The following is a 23,325-nucleotide window of genomic DNA, read 5'->3' as shown; positions in this document are numbered from 1 at the left end:
GGAACACAAGGATGAGAATTTTAACTTTGATATATTGTCAGACTAGCAGCCAATCCAGGTCAGCATGTGCAGGGAATATGGATAAAGAGGATCTTTAGATTACTCCCTAGGCATGTGGGTATTGCTGGAAAAGCTCGCATTTATTGTCCATCTCTGGTTATGGGTCCTCTAATTGAACCATTGCGGTCTGTGTGGTGAAGGTAGTTCCATTCTTTAATACAACCAAGTGAGTTGCAAAGTCACTTTGGAGGGCAGTTAAGAGTCAAACATCTTGGTATGGAACTGGAATCATGTATAGGCTGGATGGGTCAAGAACAACAGGTTTCCTTCCCTAAAGATCATTCGTGGATCAGTTGGGATTTTAGTGATAATCTGATAGCTTCATGGTCACTTTTATTGATAGCAGCTTTTTATGCAATTTAATTCAAAATATCAAACTACTGTGGTGGGATTTGAATGCATGGTCTCTGGATTATTAATCCAATAACATAACCAGTACTTGCATTCCTGGAAGAAGTGACAGTATTATAAAGCAGTATAGGATAAGACCACTGAAATACCCAGTAACTTCTCCCCCTCCTCTTTTTATGACTACTTCTTAAAGAAAAGGAACGACCGTACTATTGTCCAGGAGAAAATCTTCAAAAAAAACCATGCATTTAAATCCAATTATACTGAGTTGCCACACATTTGAACTGATGACGAATGCAAGTATAGAAGCATAAATTTCAATAATTCATTACTAATCAATGATGAGATTGTAGTTAATTATCATTACTATTCATACTAACAATGTTACTTTCAGGAAGGAAATCTTTAATTGTGCAAAATATTGGTTATTAAGCCAACTCCATATTATTCTGTAGAAATATATGTCCTGTTTGATCATATCCTGAAACAGACCAAAAATACAGCTTGTATTACAGAACTAATAAAAACTGCTGAAAACTATTGTTGATTGGATTAATTCAGCTCCTTGGTAATAAAAAAAAAGACAAAAATACAAAAGTCCTATTTATTTGATTGATGCTTCAACTTGAGAATGAATTAACTCAATAAGGTAAATGCATCAATTAATGCTGCAATGTTGTACTGCCAGATTCTCCTTTATGTACTTGGGTATATTTACCAATACCATGCTTCCAGAGGCCACAATATTGTAGGATCACTTCTCTGACCTGTGTTGCATTCAAGCTGTGCAATGAGAAAGCAGTGGATTTGTTTGTAGATTCAAATTACAATTTGTATCAGAGTACTGTTGAAGCACAGAGATGCCTATGTTTAAGAAAATAATTTACTTTTCCTTAATAATATCACCAACAATGATTAACATCCAATGCCTGAAACGAAGGCACCAAGATATCCCATCCTTGAAGTTAAGAACACTGTAGCACCTTTGGGTGCTCAAATCTTAGTGGAATGCTCTCACTAACAGACCGGTACCCACAGTAGTAAAGCAACAAACTCATTCAGAAGCTTTGAGTTTAAATCTCCGCCTTGGAAAATTTAATTCACCTATTCTCCGGTGTATCAACAGAAGGGTGGGTTGTGCTATCATATGCATCAGCAGTAAAAAAGTAATCACCAGGTAACAGGTTACACAACCCTGCCTTTTATTTGCTCGAGTGGGATGGCAGAGCTGTTAAGATCACCACCTTTTTTGGTTTGAGAAGAGAACACAGCATCAAGAGATAATAACAGGAAAGTAAAACCAGGGTCCGAGAAAAATTCGCAAGTTAACAGGTACTAAACAAGGTAAGCAGAGAACACTAAGTATCCTGGCAGTTCAGGCTAATTCTGTAGCAACACTTAAATTTGCAATGTCCAAGTGTATCTAAATGAGACTTTACCTGTTTGAATTCAGAGTCTTTGCCAACCATGGCCTGAACGTTGTAAACAATTGGATCCCCCTTCATTGCTGGCAAAGCTTCCCATGTGAGATCACACACATTCTCCTTCAGTTGCTCTAATCTCGGAGCTAGTCAGAAGGGGATTAGGCAGATTAATTTAGGGATGCAAATGACAAAACAGGCAGGTTATGAAATTAATATAGTTGTCTTTATAAGGAAAACACAAATCTAATATCAGGAGGGTGCATATCAGCTGTATGTTGTTCTTCACAGTTATTGCTGTGTTTCACATGGATATAAAATCCAACTCTTTTCTCCGCAGGCAAGGCACCACTTGTGACTGAATGGCCACTTGCAGATTTTTTAGTAGTGCTGCTCAGAACCAGTCAGAAGGTTTACATCATCAGGTTAAGGATGATGGCCTCTCTGATCTTCCCTTCCTTTACAGAATGGCAATTTACCAGGAAATCAAAAACCTCCTTTTCCAGTTTCATTCAACTGCAAATGTATTTTCTGTTAACTTTTTACTGAATGACATTGATAGTGGTTATGGAGAAGTCACCAAATTAGGTGGGTGTGCCCTTTTATATGAAGGGGTGTATTCTGGAAGCAAGAGGTGAGCAGGGGTAATTTTGGAATGGGGGAGCATGGAGAGGTGGAATGAAAGGGAAGTAAATATTACACTTGAAAAGCAGACATAATTTTAGAAAATGAAACAGCTGTTTAGATTATGGTCTTTTAATGCCTTTTAAAATGGAGCATCTGGAAATTTTCTTTGAGGTTACTGAAAGGCTAACCATGGCAGCTTCAAAATCTGAAATTGCCATGTAAAGTTAACCAATGGTTCTAACCATCATTTAACGACAAACTAAAATTGATACCAATAAACACTTACCTTTAAGAGGAGATGGGGGAGATTTGGTAGTTGTGAAAGTGTAAACTTCAGAAAAGGGTCCTTCACCTGCTTCGTTACACGCCTGAATTTTAAATCTGTAGCATGTTGATTCACTGAGCCTTTGAACTTTGTGTGTGTGGCATGGTCCCCTGTATAATGTTGAATACCTGAAAGGTAACCCAGGTTTTTAAAGGCATCTTCAGACTTGTTCTCATAGAAACATAGACACAGAAACATAGAAGATAGGAGGAGTAGGTCATTCGGCCCTTCAAGCCTGCTCCCCCATTCAATATGATCATGGCTGATCCTCCATCTCAAAGACATACTCCCACTCTCTCTCCATATCCCTTGATGCCTTTAGAGTCTGGAAATCTATTTCCTTCTTAAATATATTCAGTGACTTGGCCTCCACAGCCTTCAGTGGTAGAGAATCCCACAGGTTCACCACCCTACGAGTGAAGAAGTTCTCAGCTCAGTCCTAAATGGCATACCTCATATCCTGAGACTGTGACTACTTGTTCTAGACTCCCCTAGCTAGATGGAACATCATCCCTGTATCCAGTCTGTCCAGCCCTGTCAGAATCTTATATGTTTCATGAGATCCACTCTCATTCTTCTAAATCCAGTGAATACAGGCCTGGTTGACCCAATCCCTCTTCATACGACAATAAGACCAGGAATAGGTATGGTGAACCTTCGCTATACTCCCTCTATGGCAAGTATATCCTTTCTTAGGTAAGGAGACCAAAACTGCACACATTACTCCAGGTGTGGTCTCACCAAGGGCCTGTACAGCTTATAGTAAGACATCCTTGCTCATGTTCTCAAGTCCTCTCTCAATGAAGGTGAACATACCATTTTCCTTCCTGTTTGCTGTAGCTGCATGCTTGCTTTCAGTGACTGGTGTACAAGGACACCCAGATCCCTTTGTACTTCAATGTTTCTCAATATATCTCCATTTAAATAATACTCTATCATTTTGCTTTTCCTACCGAAGTGGATAACTTCACACTTATCCACGTTATACTGCATCTGCCATGTATTTGTCCACTCACTCAATTTGTCTAAATCGCCTTGAAACCTCTTAACATCCTCCTCACCACTCACATTCCCACCAATTTTCATGCTGTCAGCAAACTTGAAAATATTACATTTGGTTCCCTCATCCAAATCATTGATATATATTGTGAATAGCTGGGTCCCAAGCACTGACCCTTGCGGTATCGCACTAGTCACTGCCTGCCAGTCTGAAAAAGACCCATTTATTCCTACTCTGTTTCTTGTCTGTTAACCAATTCTCAATCCATGCCAATATATTACCCCCAATCCCATGTGCTTTTATTCTGCACACTAACCTCTTAAATAGGACTTTATCAAAAGCTTTATGAAAATCCAAATACACTAGTTACGTCCTCAAAAAACTCCAACAGGTTTGTCAAACATGCTTTCCCTTTCATAATCCATGTTTACTTTGTCTAATCCCACTGATATTTTCTAAGTGTCCTGATAACACATTCTTTATAACAGACACTAGCATTTTCCTTACTACTGATGTTAGGCAAACCAATCTGTAATTAGCTGTTTTTGCCATCTCTCCTTTTCTAAATAATGGGGTTACATTTGCCACCCTCCAATCTTCTGTACTGTTCCAGAATCTACAGAGTTTTGGGCTATGACAACCAACGCATCCAACATTTCGATGGCCACCTCCTTTACTACCCTGGGAGGTCAATTATTAGGCCCTGGGGATTATCAGTTTTCAGTCCCATTAATTTCTCCAGCAATATTGTTTTAGTAATAGTAATTTCCTTCAATTCCTCCTTCTGACTAGACCCTTGGTTCCCTAGCATTTCTGGGAAACTATTTGTATCTTCTTCCATGAAGACAGGACTAAAGTAGTTGTTCAATTGCTCTGCCATTTCCTTGTTCTCTATTATAAATTCTCTCGTCTCAGACTGTAAGGGACCTACATTTGTCTTCACTAATCTTTTTCTCTTTAAATACTTAAGGAAGCTTTTACAGTCCACTTTGATGTTTCTTGCAAGTTTACTCTCAGGTTCTATTTTTCCCCTCTTAATCAATCTCTTTGTCTTCCTTTGCTGAATTCTATGCTGCTCCCAATCCTCAGGCTTGCTACTTTTTCTAGCAACTTTATATGACTCCTCTTTGGATCTAATACTATCCTTATTTTCTTTTGTTAGCCATGGTTGGGCAGCTTTTCGTTTTGTGTTTTTGCACCAGAAACGAAAATATAACTGCTGCAATGCATATATCCATTCCTCAAAAATTATCCATTGCTTATCCACCATCATGCTTTTTAACGAAGTTCTCCAATCTACCTTAGCCAACTCATGCCTCATACCTCCATAGTTTCCTGTGTTTAGATTTAGGACCATAGTTTCGGATCGGGCTACTTCAATTTCCATCCTTATCAAGTAATAAACATGGGGTTTTCCTCCTATTGAAGAGGGCTGTTTTGAGGCTGCAGGTTATAGCTGTAATGTACCTGTGCTTCCTGCTGTAACCTATTAGTTTTATGGGGCTCTTTATGGCTTGCAATTGGTTCTAACATTTTTCTAATAAAATTTATGTCACATGCATCACTGACCATTAAATTTGAGTCAATTTTCTTCTTTCTGGTTGTTTTAACACACTTTTTCTTTCTAATTAGTTAGGGTGACTTTTCCCCTACTTTTATTATTCACCAACGTTAAGCAAAATCATTCTTCCCCAATTGCATTTTACCAGTAAGAAAGGTTTTGAGGCACAGCTATCATGGCTCTCCATAGCTAAGGATCAGTTTGTGAGGAGAGGGTTTGACAACAGAATTCCTATAAATTATGTGAATTCTGAGTCAATTATTATTTGATCACGAGAACATAACAAAGAGAACACTTATACAAATCTACACTTTCATTTACAACAAGCTCATAGAGAGAAGACATGCCTCCATGAGCACTGAAATTGATTAAATGAGTCTGCAACCCTTTCTGCACCTGGCTGATATACAATGCTTGTGGAAGTGTTTAATTGCTCCTTATGGTATGCACCATGGCATACATCCAACGTCATGTGATGCTTGCATACAGCTCTCAAAGTCTTAATTTGGGTAATAAGACCAAGTTATGACATGAACCAGTGGGACACAGATAAACATTTCACACGGCCTCTTTCACACAGTGCATTCTTAATCATGACAGTGGCACCAGGAAGAGAAGCCTTTGGGGGCCAGGCATTTCTCCACATGAAGGGAGAAAAAGATTAGTCACCTTGTACAACTTTTACACATCCCATTTGGCTATTTTGGTGGAACCGACTGGAAACAGGTTTTGTCTAACTTACCTCCCATTCTTGTCCTCCATTTGCAAGACATACTGAATGGCATCCGATGCTAAAACTTTTGCAGTTCCCTCTCCCCATTTGAGCTTCAGGGTTTGATAACTGAAGGCGACACATTCGAGTCGAGGTGGCTCTGGAGGCAGTGGTTTTGTTTTTGTCTTGATGGTGTGGCTAAAAGGACCAGGTCCAATGCTGTTTACAGCTTGTACTCGTATTCTGAAAGTACAAAGAAGAATGGTTTTGATGATAAAGTACTGTAAAGTACAATTAATAATTGCTTCAACTTTAGATTAGAACAGGCAACAATGTCCAAATGCAGATTCGATGTCAGCTGTACAACATCTTACATAGCAAGGTAAACCAATTACTACTTGTAAGTAATGTAGCCTGTAATTGTTTTTGTGACCGCACAGGTGACTTCTTTAACAGTTTTGCATAGCTGCACATGCATGGTAAATTGTGGCCTATTGGGTCTTTCAAGTTGCTGTGCAGCTTAGGGGGAACATTGCTTATGTCAATTTGCATTCACACTCAAAATCCCACACAGGAACATCATAGCCAATTTCTGATCTTGGTACCGCAATGGCAAGATTAGAGCAAGTATTGAGAGATTTTCTAAGGTGAGCTTTAAGTGTCAAACTTAGCTCAGTGGTAGCATCCTTGCTGGGCATGAAGGTCATGGGTTCAACTCCATTCTGGAATCTTGCGCACATAATTCAGGCTAACGCTTCTGTACCATGTAGAGAGAGTGCTGCACTATCAAATGTCATTAGATGAGACATACAGGGTCTCATAGCAGCATTCAAAGGGGAGTCCTGGTGTCATGGTCAACATTTAGCCTTCAAACAACACGTAAAAAGATATCTGGTCATTTATTTCACTCTATTTGTGGGACCTTACTGTGTGCCAATTAACTGTTCTGTGTCTACCAGTGACTGTACTGAAAATCTGGTGCAGGGTTGGTTTTAAATGTCCTTTCAGCAACAGGCACAGATTTGCAGTTAGTCCCTTCTGAGCTGGTGCTTACATTGCCAGTTCTCCTCAGTCGTTCCTACCTAGACCTTACATAAGCGCAGATGTGGTTTGTTGCAGGTGCTAGCAGCCCAGCTTTGGAGGTTACTGATCTCCCTTCAATCTTGTACCACATCATTGAGGAAATCCTGTATTTTAGTGCTTCATAACCAACTTACATCACTGATGATCCAACTGAAACATTAACTCTGTTTCTCACCTTGCAGATGCTGGCTGACCTAGTGTCAATTTCTAGCATTTTCTGTTTTTATTTATTAATTTAAACTTGACCTGCTGGTTGCCATGAGATTCTGTAGCTTGTGATATAAACTCAATATTGCTCCCTGAGCTCTGGTGAAAATTTGTATTGTAAAGCACTTTTTCTGCATGTCCTCTTTTTAAAGTCTTTATGTTCTACGTGCTTCTCTTATAGTCTGCTTTCCAGTGAATTAACAAGCAAGAAATATTCATCCATTATTTGTATAGTTACAAGAAGCACAAAATTCTTCAATAATGACTAATTCTTTTGAAGCTAAAACAGTTTACAAATATGCCCTAAAACTGCAATTATTTTTTAAAATGGCTAAAAAGATTGTATCTAGTTTAGAGCTCCAATATGCATACAGCTTCCCCTTGGCCAATTACAGATGGCTGAAAGGAGTACTCAAGGCAATCCTGCCTTAAATGCAAAGTCGATTATGCTTCATTTGGAAGTATCCTATTTAAATTAATCTCAGTCATTTTTATAATGAGAACAGTGAGCACAATAGTGGCTCATATCTGGTTATATAAAAAAGACACACTGGTCACCAAAAGTTTGTTTGGTTTCTGCAGCTGTAGACCTAACCTGGAGTGGGACATTAACTTCAGTCTGTCATATAACCAAACAACTTAGAGTAACTAGCCACCACTTGAATCCTTGGAGTCCACCATACCTGTATGTTGTATCTGGCTGTAGATTTCGAATGATATGGCTAGTGGATCTGTCCACCATTATTGGCTGTCTGTCACCAAAGTCTATACTGTAGCTTGTGATTTCAGAACCATGATCACGAGGCTCTTCCCATTGTATGGCAAGACAAGTTGATGGGGAATCGAGTGGTATATCAAGCTGGTCCTCATCCATTATTTGCAGAAAACTTACAGCAGCTGGAACAGATGCTGGAGTCATACACAAAACCACATCACTGAAAGGACCTGCACCAGCAACATTCAATGCCTGAAAACAGAGATTTGAAAGTTAATAACATACAATACGTTACACTTTTTAAGGTTATCTGGCTTTCAAGTCACATACAGAAACTGTAACTTTCCATTTCCCTTGATAACATCCACTATTGTATTTTGGCACATATGCACTGTGAATTGGTCTTTAACTGGCACCAATTAACAGAGTTTAGTCCAGTTAATGGTTGCAAACTCAATTAGCTTCATTAAGAATGACTCTTATTTACTTAAGTGCTATAAAAGGCTTTGAATTTCATTCAAAACTGCAGGGATTCAAAGTAAACACTAGGAATGCTAGTTGGGAGAGTATGTCAGGGTGGGAGTAAGAATTGAACGGAATGCATTTGGGTTCAGTGCTGGGAACACTACCATTTCTAATTTATATAACAGGCTGATTCAGAAATTCAAGCGTGGTCAAATGAGTAGATGTTGCAGTGAAATTGGAGGAGGCAGCTTAGAACTTACAGAAGGAGTTGAACAAAATAATCGAGTCGGTAGAACAATGACAGATGCAATTTAATCCAGGTAACAACACAGAAAAGAAAAAAAACCCTCCATAAATGGTGTTTAAATAACCAACTCCAGAACTAAACTAGGAAAAGGCTGGGGAGTGGGACTAAGTGAGGTGTTCTTGCAGAGAGACAACATGGACACAATGGGCTGAATGGCCTCCTCTGTGCTGTAACCATTTTATGATTCTAAGCTGTAAGAGATTTGGGGAAATGGACTTGATGATAAACATACCCAACTGATGCAGAGCAGTATTACACAAAGTCAACAGAATGTTAGGAGCATACAGCCCAAACAATAGGTCAGAGGAAGTTGTGATGAGACTACAGATATGAGCAATGATGCAGAAACTTGTTCTGAAGAGTTATATTCGACATGAAACATTAACTCTGTTTCCCTCTCCACAGATGCTGCCAGACCTGCTGAGAATTTATAGCACCTTGTTTTTATTTTGATGCAGAAAATTGGGCATTTCAGCCTATATAAGATAGTAACTGGCGTAGGAAAAAGTAAATCTGTCCATTTAGTTTGAATTAATTTGTAATGTGGAACAAGCTTAAAGTAGTAAAAAGCAAATTTAGTACACAACAGGAAATTCTGCTTCATACAAATAGCAATCAATATTTGAAATAGACTTCTAGAGTTTAATTGAAAACCCAGCAATCTTTCAAGAATTGGAGGAATGAGCAATGGTGGGAATGACTATCCTCATCTGTAATTACATTGTTATGCAGCGACTCCCTAGTATCATCAGCATTCATTGTTTCAACAGAGTTAGTGAATATAAAAAAAGACATTAAAACATAAAATATTAATTTAATCTAATTGAAAGTTTTTTAAAATAAAAAAATAGATTGACTGATGGTGGATTTCATCTTGAAATGGCTGGTGATGCTTATTCCCTGTTTTATCAATTAACACCTTATAACCACATCAGTGGTATATATTACATGGACATATTACCACCTTATCCTTGCCATGTTCATAGGTTCTATATTTTGACACTGAAATAGTTAAAGTTTCTCAATTACCTGCACTCTACAGAAGTAGGTAGTGGCTGGCAAGAGCCCCTTAACTTCATAATTTAGACCAGGTCCACAATAACAGATTTGCATTACACCTTCCACTACTCCCCATTCCAACCTGTACTCTGTCACGTCAGCACCATTACCAGCTGGGGTCTGCAGAAATGAAATTAAGTATATAAACATGTTAAAGTATTTCTGAATATCACACTGCACATGCAAAACATAGCAAGCAAATTTGGTATCCCTGAGCAAAGCAGCCCTCGAGCCTACTCCACTCAGGTTTTCTGGATATGATGCAGTCTAGCCAGCGGCTGCCACTGAAAAGTGCTGCCTTGAAAAAAAAGTTCCACTAGTTCCACAAGTAGCCTGACAGCTGTGGCAGTCACCATCAGCTCCCTTGCCACACTCTCCCCCTTCCTTCCAGGACATAACCTAAACTAGCCCAAAACTGGATTCTTCAGTGCATTACTGATAGGCATTGGCTGCTTGCTGCGATCATGTAATGAAGTTCAAGCAGTAATTTGTCTCAATCCTTAGGTCTCCATCTTTGGGTGCTGGGATCATTCTATCTGGTGCTTCAAAACTGATTTGAACTAATTTCTATGCTAAGGAATTTTGAGGTGCTTTGTCCTCAGGTGTGACTAGCAGCTCAAATCTATATTCCCTATAACTTGCAGAAGTAGTTAACAGTAATTGATTTTTACTCTGCATATGTGAACACTTAAAGAATCCAATTTATGATGAAATAAGAAGTACTTAATTTTTGCCATGGATTTAAAAAGATAAGAGGTATTATACATACTGTCCAACTGACTTGCACACAGGTAGCTGTTTTACACACAACATGTGGAGCTTTGCATTGATCAGGACATCCGGCTGCTGTACAAATTTCACATTTTTCTGAATAAGGTCCATACTGGGCAAAGAAGAAAATACTTCATTAGCAAAGTGTAATTGGTGTTAAAATGTGCGATATGTTTAGTAATGTCAGGGGTCAAAGACCACACTGTATATTATTTATCAGAATGGCTAGTTTATAAAATCTTAAAATCATACTGGACAAAGGTTTTAAAATGACTGAAGCCAAGACTGACCATGACTGAAACAAAAGGCAAGTTCTGGCTTTGAGAAGCTAACACCTCACTATCTCTGAAGAGGCACTAATGAGCACTGTGAATGTAGAGATCAAATCCAAGGAAATTGCAGAAAGGCCATTTACATTTCTAAGGTCAGGCCCAGCCAACGCAGATGATTAGTCTGCAAGGATAAAGGGCCCCTGAAACCTCTGATGAAATTAGTGAGTTGTTGAATTATGGTTGAAACATTACCAATCTCAAGAATCCAGATTAAGGAATATAGATCCTTTGTCCTAGCCACTGTGGAGAGGTGGGATCCAACCTGACTCACCACCCCCCCACCTCAACAAAGTTGCTGGAACCTGTAATATTGCCTTGTGGAGCTGCACAGTTCAGACTGCCATTTTTCCATCAAGCAGGCAGCAGCAGTAAAATGGCTCTGAGAAGGTTTGAATACCTGGTGCCCCACTCTACACTGTTTCTATTGGAACTTCTATACCAGCACCTACAAGACTAATTCATTGTTACATGCCGATCCCATTGTGGGAGTCATCTCTATAGGAAAAGTAAATTATCCAGCATCAGTCTTCAGCTTGCCAACTGTTAGGAAACAGAGATAGCTTAAGTAAGTTATATTGATATTTGTAGGTGTTAGGAATGAATTTTAGCTTTAAAGTTTAAGTTTGATTTGTATTTCTGTATCTGTTTGTTAAGAAAGGTCAAATTGGGTTTTAGTTTCACTTTAAAAAGGTGCCTGCATTTCTAATGAGGTTTTTTATGACTGTTGCAGTGAGGTTAAACGAACAAGAGTAGAAGGATTAGGCTGTTGCCTAGCAACAGGGGTCCAGAGACGCAGGTCCCTTCCACAGACACACACAGAAAAACTAAAGAAACAGCAGTTTTAAGTTCAGTTTGAAGCTAAGACCCCAGAGAGACTGGACATTCGGAGAGGGAGCTGCAGATTTCCCAAAAGAACCAAAAGGTCCCAAGGCCAAAAGAGTGAGATGGAAACAGGGGAAGTCTAAAGCAGACCTTCTAGTCAAAGGACAGGACAGGTCCTGGAAAAGGTCCTGTTAATGAAGTTAAGAGTGAGGGGCAGAAATAAAGGCTCCAAGCTTCAGATTTAAAGAGACAAAAGCTGCAGGAAGCAGGATTTAAAGCAAGGACAGCTTACAAGAGGCAAGACGGTCCAAAAGAGATGGCTGAAGGTCTGTAACTCTTTGCTATGGGCATGTGAAGTAGTGGTACTGCTGATGGCTGGGTTGGTGAGAGAGAGTGTGTGGAAGGCAGCTTGAATGCATATGGCAATCCAGGGAAGAGGAACGTCGGAAGGAGAGTTCAAAACTCTGGAGGTGAACCCTTGTGGAAGGTGTCTGAGAGAAAGCATTGGTTTGGGAGAAGATTCTAAGGCAAAGTCTTGGAGAGTGGAGATTGGAAACCCTTGTGTGAAAGATGGAGTGCAGTGAGATCGATTGGCTCACAGTGTGACAAGCATCTGGATGGAGTTGAGGAGAGATCCATAGCATCTGGTTGAGGTGGCATCTGTCACTTGGCTTCAGAGTTTGGTGTACCTGACCACAGGATCCCTACTAGTACATGGACTATGTACTTACTGTGTACATTAGAGTGTAAGATAGCTTTTGCAACTTGTGTTATTCTTACAAAGCTCTAAATATCTGTAAAGATATAATTGTGGGTAAAGGTGTATTATAATATAGTTAATCTTTTCTTGTTTAATAAATGTTTTATGCTTTTGTTAATAGTTCATTAACTGACTCCGGTGACTCTGTTCGGTAGCCCCTCTCCACGTATTTAAACAAACAAATGAAAGTTAGGATCTATCAGCCTGGGTTCCACCCTGGGAACAGGCCTGTCCAGTGGTAACCTCAGCTGGGGGTCATAACATGACTCTGTGAAAGAATACACTATTGGGCTTGGCTTCTGGACTCACACAAAATAATAATTCTTATTTTGTCTGTGGTCTTTGCCCTGTAACTCTTTCTTTTCTCTATCCTGCCTTTATTGTACGAATGCAAAGGAGGCCACATTGCTAAGCTCTTCTTGCGTTTGAGTTCGTGCAAATAAAATAACCCTTTTAGCTCATCCTATCCGAGTTTGCTGTGGGGTAACTAATAGAGAATTGTATCACATCAAAAATTGAGGGATTGGGAAATATGCCACTGCTTATAAAGGGGGAAATCCTGTTTCCGTTTACGGACAAGTGGCAAGAGGAGAAATCAGGGTTGTTCAAATTAAAACCCACTCCTGTCTGTAACATTAACAAAAATTCAAGCCTAAATTGAAAGATTAGAAAATCCTATTGGCATACAGGATACAGAACTGTAGTATGGACTGCTAAACCTACACTTCATAATAAAGAACAAATTCTTTCCCATTTGAACGACTCAAAACAAACTCATGGTGGGACTCTGTGTGCGTCTTTACCCATATATTACCTGAACACTGATCAATTTGCTGTTATAGTGAGCCTTAGGGAACACTTTTAATTCTTACCCCTGCTTTGTTTGCAGCCCGAAGTCGAAAACTGTACAGCTTTCCTGGAAGCAGGCTGCTGACTGTACATTCCATTTCGGGCCCCTGGTATACTTCCTTGGGATCAGTCAGGTCTGACGTAGACATTTCCAGCTTATAACTCATTACTTGGGAACCGCCAATTATTGGAGGATGGCCTGGTGAGACAAATCACACTTCTACATTTCCTACTTTAAAAAACTTGCATTCATATAATGTCTTTAGCATAGTAGAACATCCCAAGGCTTTACAAGAGCATTATCAAATAAAATAGGATGCAGACCCACATAAGGAAGTACGAGGGCAGTTACCCAAAAGCTTGGTCAAAAAGCTAGTCTGTCAAAATTTTGCATATTGATAATGAATGCTGGAATTTTAAGATGCTTTCTGCAGCTTCATGTAACTAAGTCCCCCGCTGAGATTGTGTTGTGTGGCACTACAACCGTGCTAAACGGGTTGGACTTCGTACAGATCTAGCAACTCAAGACTGGGCAATCACGAGGAGAATTGTACTCAACTACAATCTGTAACCTCCTGGGCCAGCTATCCCCCACTCTACCATTACTACCAAGCCAGAGAATCAATCCTGGTTCAATGAAGGATGCAGGAGGGCATGCCAGAAGTAGCACCAGGCATACCTAAGAATGAGGCATCAACCTGGTGAAGTTACAACATGGGACTACTTGCATGCCAACCAGCATATGCAGCAAGTGATGGACAGAGCTAAGTGATTCCACAACCAACGGATCAGATCTAAGCTCTGCAGCCCTCCACATCCAGATGTGAATGGCAGTGGATAATTAAACAACTTATTGAGGTGGTGGCGTAGTGGCATTGTTACAGCAGATGGTGAAATTTGAATTCAATAAAAATTTTGAATTAAAAGTCTGATGATGACCACAAAACCATTGTTGTAAAAACCCATCTGGTTCACTAATTTCTTTTAGGCAAGGAAATCTGCCATCCTTAACTGGTCTGGCCTAGATGTGACTCTAGACCTACAGTAATGTGGTTGACTCTTAAAATGCCCTCTGAACAAGGGCAATTAGGGACGGGCAATAAATGCTGGCTTAGCCAGCGATGCCCACATCCCATGAACGAATAAAAAAAACTCACTGGAGGAGGCGGCTCCATGAATATCCCTATCATTGAGGAGCCCAGCACGTCCGTGCAAAAGGTAAGGCTGAAGCACTTGCTACAATTTTCAGCCAGAAATGCCGAGTGGATGATCCACCTCAGCTTCCTCCCGGGGTCCCCAGCATCATAGATGCCAGTCTTCAGACAATTCGATTCATTCCACATGATATCAAGAAACGGCTGAAGGCGCTGGATACTGCAAAGGCTATGAGTCCTGACAATATTCTGGCAATAGTAATGAAGACTTGCTCCAGAACTTGCCACGCCTCTATAACACTGGCATCTACCCAGCAATGTGGCAGGTACGTCCTGCACACAAAAAGCAGGACAAATGCAACCTGCCCAATTACTTCCCCATCAGTCTACTCTCCATCATCGGTAAAGTGATGGAGGGGTCATCAACAGTGCTATCAAGCTGTACTTGCTTAGAAATAACCTGATCACTGATGCTCAGTTTAGGTTCTGCCCAGGTCACTCAGCTCCTGAGCTCATTACAGCTTTGGTTGAAATATGGACAAAAGAGCTGAATTCCAGAGGTGAGGTGAGAGTGACTGCTCTTGACATCAAGGCCGCATTTGACTGAGTGTGTTATCAAGGAGCCCTAGCAAAACTGGAGTAAATGGAAATCAGGGGGGAAACTCTCAGCTGGTTGAAGTCATACCTAGCACAAAGGAAGATAGTTGTGGTTGTGGGAGGTCAGTTATATTAGTTCCAGGACATCACTGCAGGAGTTCCTTAGAGGAGTGTCCTAGGCCGAAGCATCTTCAGCTGATGAATGCACGATGTTCAGCATCATTCGCAACTCCTTAGATACTGAAGCAGACTATGTCCAAATGCAGCAAGACCTGGACAACATCGAGGCTTGGGCTGACAAGTGGCAAGTAACATTTGTGCCGCACAAGTGCCAGGCAATGACCATCTCCAACAAGAGAGAATCCAAGCATCGCCCCTTGACTTTCAATGGCATTACCATTGCTGAATCCCCCACTATCAAGAATCCTAGGGGTTACCATTGACCAGAAACTGAACTGGACTAGCCATATAAATACTGTAGCTACAAGGGGCTAGGAATCCTGCAGCGGGTAACTCACCTCCTGACTTCCAAAAGCCTGTCCACAATCTACAAGGCACAAATCAGGTGTGTGATGGAAGACTTTTCCCCTATCTGGATGAATGCAGCTCCAACATCACTCAAGAAGCTTGACACCATCCAGGGCAAAGCAGCCCACTTGATTAACACCCCATCCATAAACACTCACTCCCTCCACCACCAACTCACAGTAGCAGCAGTGTACACCATTTATAAGATGCACTGCAGAAACTCACTAAGGCTCCTTAGACAGCACCTTCCAAACCCACGACCACTACCACCTAGAAGGAAAAGGGCAGCAGACACTTGGGAAAAGCAATTTTGACCAAGCAACAGTGAATGAATGGCGATTATTCTTACAAGCCACTCACCATCCTGACTTGTTAATTCACTGTCGCTGGGTCAAAATCTTGGAACTCCATCCGTAACAGCACTGTGGGTGCACCTACATCACATGGACTGCAGTGGTTCAAGAAGGTAGCTCACCACCACCTTCTCGAGGGCAATTAGGGATTGGCAATAAACGCTGGCCTAGCCAGTGAAGCCCACATCCCTTGAATGAATAAAAAAAAAGTAAAGCTTGAACAACTCAGACATAATGGAACCCACAATAGGCTCTATTTGCACAATTATTTATTGTGATCAAATTCCTGAGGGAAGTTAAATAGTGCTCAGGTTAATTATATTGGGCACAGATACTGGTTTAGGCATTTGACATGTTGTTATACAATTACTATCATGTCACTAGGCTGCTAAAGTCTCATATGTTCTACCAAAGTACCTAATCAAAGTAAAAAGTAAATATGAAAAGTACATAATATGAAATATATAATACAAGATGTAATTTCCAAATAGTTTTGGACATTAAGGGAACCAACCAATATGGGCTTAGGCAAGCAAGTGGAATTAATGCAGAAGCTCAGGCATGATCTTATTGAACAGCGGAGTAGGCTTGAGGGACTATTATGGCCTACTCCTGCTCCCATTTCTTATAGGTTATCAGTTTTGAGTGAAATTAAATATCCAGCAGCAATTGTTACACTTTATTAAACAGTATTTACATGGCAAACTATCCAAATCTAAGGCAGGGAAAGAAAATAAAGATAAATGCACCTTAATTTTAGACTTTTTTTTAAACATGAGGAAGGATTATTCTTAGTTGCATAAAACTAGTTGTACCTGCTACCAACTTTGATACTAATTAAAACATTTGTATAATTTAAGCAATATTTGTGTAAAAAGTCTAGGTCTAGGTTGAAATGTCCTTCCATACCAAGTTGCAGCTTTGGAAGAGGAATGGAGGTTTCAAGTTCAATGTTTTATTTCTGGGCTTCAAAGCTCAAACATGGTGTCGTTTCAGTCTCCAAATTAACATACAAACAAAAACAGCTCAAGATTCTTTAACTTGCAGGGAGCCACAAGGCTTACAAAAATTTAGTTTGAGTGCTTAAATTCCAAAGCACTTATCTGACACAGGTAGACATTTTTTAATATGCCAATAGAGAACTACATGAGTTTAATATGGGGCAATTAGATCATTCTTTATAAACTACACACCTCCAGTTTTGAACCATTCATTCAAATAATGAATTCTCAGAAAATAAATCATTGAACAAATTTTTCAAGATGTAAAATTGTTAAGCTAAGTATGACATGTTATGGTTCAACAAATGATACTCCTCCAAGAAAAAAAAAAATCAAATTTTCTATCAGGTACATGGGTCAGAGTGGAACAAGGATAGATAGTGGCAATCTCTTAAAGCATGCTGCCTCAACATAAAAAATAATTTATAATCACTGTGCTGAAATCATTCTCTGCTCTCAACTTCACATACCATCACAGAACAAAAGAACTTAAATTTGCTCTAGAGACAAATGGTTCTTACCCCATCGTAACTGTATTTCTCTTGCCCGTGCTTTACCTACAAGTCTTGGTGGTTGGCAAGGACCAGGAGGAACTGCTGGTGTCTGCACTAGTAATGTTTCTGAGACCTGTAAAAGATGTACATTACAATAATGAGTTATCGTGCTCATGTTAAAGGAACATTGTTACTTAGGACCAGAGATATCAAAACCTTTCCCTACTCAACACAACAATCATGGAAGTGCCAGTTTGGCTCAGTGGTACCACTCATCAGGAAGAACGTCATGTGTTCAAGCCCCATTCCAGGCATGAGTACAGTACCGAGGGTATACTTAGAAACATGGATAACAGGAGTAGGCCATTCGGCCCTTCAAGCCTGCTCTGCCATTCAATATAATCATGGCTGAATTTCTATCCCAAAGCCATACTCCCACTCTCATTGATCCTTTAGAGTTCCTTCTTAAATATATTCAGTGATTTGGCCTCCACAGCCTTCTGTGGTAGAGAAGTCCACAGGTTCACCACCACCCTGAGTGGAGTTCCTCCTCCTCTCAGTCCTAAATGGTCTAACCCGTATTCTGAGACTGAGACCCCTTATTCTAGATGCCTCAACCAGAAGAAACATCATCCCTACATCCAGTCTGTTCAGTTCTGTCAGAATTTTATATGTTTCAAAGAGGTCCCTTCTCATTCGTCTAAACAGTGAATACAGGCCTAGTCGCCCCAACCTCTCCTCATACTTCAATTTTGCCATTCCAGGAATCAGTCTAGTGAACATTCGCTGCAATCCCTCTATGGCAAGTATATACTGCATTATCAGAGGCGCTGTCTTTTCCATAAGATGTTGATGTGAGGCCCTGACTATTCAAATGAATGTTAAAGATCCCAAGCAATATTCAGACTTTAGGAAGCATTCTGTATCCTGGCCAACACTTATCCCTCAACCGTCATTACTGATAATGTGGCTGTTTATTCTTATTGCTGCTTCCAGTACCTTTTGGTATACAATTTGGCACATACCTACTGTTATGGACAGGGGAGGGAGGCAAAACTGAAATCTTTTTTGGCTGTCTGTCTGTAAGCAGGTGCATTTTACTTATAGGCTGTGGCACGTTTCCCCAAACCCTCTGTTTGCGAGGTCAATTTGTAACATGACTCGCTACATAGAAACATAGACAATAGGAGGAGTGGGCCATTCAGCCCTTTGAGCCTGCATTCACTATGATCATGGCTGACCATCCAACTCCATTGCCTGCTCTCACTTTCTCCCCATATCCTTTTATCCCTTTCTCCCTAAGAGCTATATCTAACTCCTTCTTGAAAACATACAGGGCAGAATTTTCTGGCTGTCGGGCAGGTGGGCCTGACCCAATCTCCGGCAGGCGGGGAGCCGATCCCTGCCGGAGAAGCGGGCCCTGCCGCCATTTTACGTGTGTTGGCCAATTAAGGCCTGCCCAGCATGACGTCCGGTGGGAAGCGCTATGTGCTTCCTGTGCAGGCGAGAGGGATTCCCCAAAAGCGAGAGTGTGCTCTTTCAGGCGTGCGCACGAAAGAGCGCACATCTCCCTGAGGCTAAGTGCTGCCTCAGGGAGATCACTTACACTTCTAAAAATATGAAAATTAGAAAAAAAGAATCCCTAACATGTCCCCCTCATGTGACAATGTCACATGAGATGGGACATGTTCATAATTTACATTATAAGTTTATCAAACTTTTAAAATTCCTACATGAAACCTCATCCTACCGGTGGATGAGGTTTCATGTATTTGTTATTGCCCGCCGGGGCTCCTGGCCGGGCAGGTCCTTTAATTGTTTAAATGATCCTGTAAATAGCCTCAATTGGCCATTGACAGGTCGGTGGGCCCACAGCCGATTTGGCTGTGCCCCCGCCTTCCTGAAAATTTAAATGGGGCGGGATGACATCGGGGGTTCTGCCCAATATCATCCTGCGTCATTTTATGTGTCAGCGAGTAGGCCCCGCCCCTGCTCGCCAATGGCAAAATTCAGCCCACAGTACCAATGTTAGGGGAAGCAACAACTTTATATTGTATGATAAGTACTGATTGGATGGCAAGTGGACTCTGATTGGCAAAGGCATTGCCATGGAGAATGCACCAGTTAATGGTGACTGACAGTTAACTGCGAAGCATTGTTTGAAATTTTAAACCAGGCAACTTGACTCTGATTGGTCAAAGAATTGCCCCGAGGAATGTACCAGCAAATGGCTGGCACTTATCTTGTTTAGCTGAAACAGGTGCAATGTGTATACACATTCTTTCTGTCTGCAAAGAACAGGGCCCTGTGTGTTAATAAATGTAGCTTCCAGTACACGCAAATGCGCCTCACTGCAAGCCCGACTGACAACCTTAAATTGGTTGTCAGTGTAATTTTTAGCACACTGAGGATTATTTAGTAAATATTGTCCAATTGTGGAATCACATCTATTGTTGGACGGTGTGTTTTGAGTTTTGCAAACACAGGCTGTTGGGTACAGTCTGTACCTTGCCCATTGCACAACCTTATCTTTCTGAAATGTGCTCATCAGTCGCTTGAGGGAGAAAAAAATGGAAATGTACCCCCCACCCACTCCAGCAAAAAGGTTGGACAAGCCTGGCCTATACTCACTGGAGTTTAGAAGAATGGGAGATGATCTGAAACATATATGATTCTGAGGGGGCTTGACAGGGCATATACTTAGAGGATGTCTTTTCTCGTGGGGGATGTTAGAACTAACACCACAGTTTAAAAATAAGGGGTCTCTCATTTAAGATGGAGATAAGGAGGTATTTCTTCTCTCAGAGGGTCGTTAGCCTTTGAAATTCTCTTCCGCAGAGAGCAATGGATGCTGGGCCATTGAATATATTCAAGGCTGTGTTAGATAGATTTTTGATTGACAAGAGAGTCAAGGGTTATGGGGGACAGGCAGGAAGGTGGAGTTAAGGCCACAATAAGATTCTTATTGATTGGCATAGTAGGCTCGATGGGCCAAAAAGCCTACTTCCGCTCCTATTTCTTATGATAAGTTACAGTCCATTTTAAACGTGGATGTGTTAAATGGTGGTGACTGCATATAAATTTAACAATTCTTTCTTTTCATATTTAGCCCGTTTATAGAGCAATACACATTTTAAAAACTGAAAATAAATTGTAATGGGTATTGCATGTTTACTCCTGTAAAATAATGCCAACGGATTTTCGTCTCTCTTTAGTGGTAAGCACACTGAGTCACTAGCTTTGTTCTAGGAAATAAAAATAAAATGCACATTTTTCTAATTAACAGCAGGCACATTACTGCAACAAGAAATGGTTTCAAATTAGACTCAGCTTAATGTTTGCAGATATGCAATTTTTCCTGGTTTAAATCTCTGTAGATTAGACAAGCTTCTGAAGGACATGTTGATTCCGTCCATTATTGTTAAAAGAAATATACAATTTTCACAGAATAAATTTAGTTGGATGTGCTAAATGATGTTAAATTCTATCTACTGAAATTACCTTATAGCTACCTTCAGCATAATTTTTGATTCATATTTAAATTATATTAACTGTTTAAAGGAAATCAAATGGAATTAAAGCTCATTTTTGAAGTTTATAGATCAAGGGGAAATGTTTCCTCTATTTAAATTGTGAATAGAAATCGCAGTGCAAGAAACCGGTGTTCATGTTTTACAGAAGTACAAGCCTTTATAGATCTCTTTTAACTTTTTGAAGTAAGCTTTCCCTCAATTTCTTTTGCAAAGAATGAACTCATTTAAACAATGTATCCAATTTCTAATGTTACCAGGTTCATATTCATTTTATTACAAAGGGAGCATTTTAAGTGATCATTATGATAAATCTCAACATTACCGAACTCTGTCCTCCTTCACTGATGCAGTAAATTCGCAACTGGTAAGTACATCCAGGATTAAGATGGTCACACACATATTCTCTGGTCGATCCACTGTAAACCATGTCCCACTTATTCCCTGAAACTAAATTAGGAATAGATCACCAGTTGTTCTTTCAACAGCAAAACCACAAATTGATTGGCAAGTTCCTTAAAACAAGCTGCTGCATATTTTGTCACAATTTAATTGATGACACACTTAAGATTGGTTGGAAATGATCCCATTCTCTCTCAAAAATCAAAAGTGTGTTTGTTTGTATACATTTACTAGTATGAAATAATACAGTCACTTTAGTCTGTCACACATCATCCAGGCCTGGACATGTATCACCATTCCGTCATCATCGCCTTGTCAAAATCCCGGAACTCACTACCTAACAGCATTGTGGGAGCACCTTCATATAGTGGGGTTGAGAAAGAGAACGCGCAGAAAAGAGAAAGAGTTTCACATTTTCTCTAATGTGTGTGTGGAAAAAATGTTACTTGTTTTTTCTTCTAACTTGCCTTATGGTAAATCCATAAGGCAAGTTATCACATTATTTAGCAGATAAAGTGCTGTAGTAGCCTGGCTGCATTTTTAAATGCAAGTTGAAATGTTGGTGGTAGTATTTACTCAAGCTCCTTATTAAAAGTAAATAGGTCTAAAATGTTATGAAAAGGATTATCTGTCTAAGGTAAGAACTTTAGAACTAAATAGGCAGCAAACTTTCCATTTTGATGTTTAATTTACATTCCTTATCACAGTTTTGAGGCAAGGTTACATGCTGTCTTCACTGAATACTATACACTACAAATACAGTCCCTTCCTCAGACGGGAACCTGCACCACCATTTATATTTTTACTTAAGGTGCTTGATACTTCTGAGCCAAGTCAAATATATATTACAAAGGACTAATTCAGAGCAAAACCTACATTGAATTTGACTATGTCTTACCATTTGCACCTACTGACATCTCAACCACGTACTTCGTAATTGCGGACCCTCCATTATCCTTGGGTGGATCTGGAAGAGAAGAACTGAACTAATGATGGGAAGGTCAGACACTCAATTTTGTAAACACAGATGTACTGAAAAACATGGATATGTTAAAAGAATTTATATGTTATTAAGCATATTTTAAGTGGTTTTCATGTAGGTGATTTCATATACAGTGGAACCTCAATTATCTGCAGTCTCATCATTTAATTCCTGGTTCATTAATCAGAGTTTTGGCACCCAATGAATGGCTAGCAAAAGTTGTCACTTCTGGGTGCCCTTTCTACAAATACTGACCCACACCTTTGGATTCCTCTATAAATACTGACCCACTACTGAGACCACCCCTCCTTTACAAATAACGATTTGCTCATGAGAACTCTCCCACAAATACTGATTCATTCCTGGGGAAGACGTCCCCTTCCCCCTTCCAAAACAAATCTTGACACACAGTTTTAAGGATCCCCTTGCTCTCACGCCCAAAAGGTGTCTGGCACCCTAAAGAAAATAATGCTGTAATTTGTAGAAAGACTTTTAATGAGTATTTAGAACTAGAGGTGAGCTCGCATATTTCTTAAACGTAGCAAGTTAAGATCTGGAATGCACTACCCAAAAGGGTGTTGGAAGCAGATTCAATAATAAGTTTCAAAAGGGAATAGGATAAATACTTAAAAATTGAAAACTTTGCAGGGCTGTGGGAAAAGAACAGAGGAGTGGGACTAATGGATAACTCTTTCAAAAAAAGAGTGGCAGAGGCAAGATGTGCTGAATTCTACGACCAGGGGCTACAACCATATCTGTTCTTCATTCACCTCCAGTGTTCCGCTCCTACCAGAAGGGCCAATGAGATCTGGAATAGTTCATCTGTCGGTTGTATTAAAGATCCCCATGCACTTCTC

The 23,325-nt window shown here is 40.1% G+C and overlaps 1 protein-coding gene across 6 annotated transcripts in view; it reads right to left on the bottom strand.

The window, feature by feature from the left end:
• Positions 1-1,019: 1,019 nt before the first annotated feature.
• The window catches only part of fndc3a (fibronectin type III domain containing 3A), a 249,305-nt gene continuing 226,999 nt past the window's right edge, over positions 1,020-23,325 (bottom strand). For all 6 annotated transcript variants that reach the window (XM_041211953.1, XM_041211951.1, XM_041211954.1 and 3 more), the window contains 11 exons: positions 22,385-22,453; positions 21,410-21,534; positions 17,582-17,687; positions 13,451-13,626; positions 10,663-10,776; positions 9,864-10,013; positions 8,031-8,314; positions 6,088-6,300; positions 2,746-2,912; positions 1,851-1,978; positions 1,020-1,194 (listed from right to left, as the gene is read on the bottom strand). In XM_041211953.1, the coding sequence (XP_041067887.1) occupies positions 1,126-1,194; positions 1,851-1,978; positions 2,746-2,912; positions 6,088-6,300; positions 8,031-8,314; positions 9,864-10,013; positions 10,663-10,776; positions 13,451-13,626; positions 17,582-17,687; positions 21,410-21,534; positions 22,385-22,453 (1,601 nt within the window). In that variant the 3' untranslated portion in view covers positions 1,020-1,125. The remainder of the gene's footprint in view (positions 1,195-1,850; positions 1,979-2,745; positions 2,913-6,087; positions 6,301-8,030; positions 8,315-9,863; positions 10,014-10,662; positions 10,777-13,450; positions 13,627-17,581; positions 17,688-21,409; positions 21,535-22,384; positions 22,454-23,325) is intronic.

Source organism: Carcharodon carcharias, chromosome 18, assembly GCF_017639515.1.
Source record: "Carcharodon carcharias isolate sCarCar2 chromosome 18, sCarCar2.pri, whole genome shotgun sequence".
In the NCBI taxonomy this organism is placed as follows: Eukaryota; Metazoa; Chordata; class Chondrichthyes; order Lamniformes; family Lamnidae; genus Carcharodon; species Carcharodon carcharias.
The sequence above is the reverse complement of the archived record's forward strand: the minus strand, read 5'-3'. Positions and strand labels throughout refer to the sequence as shown.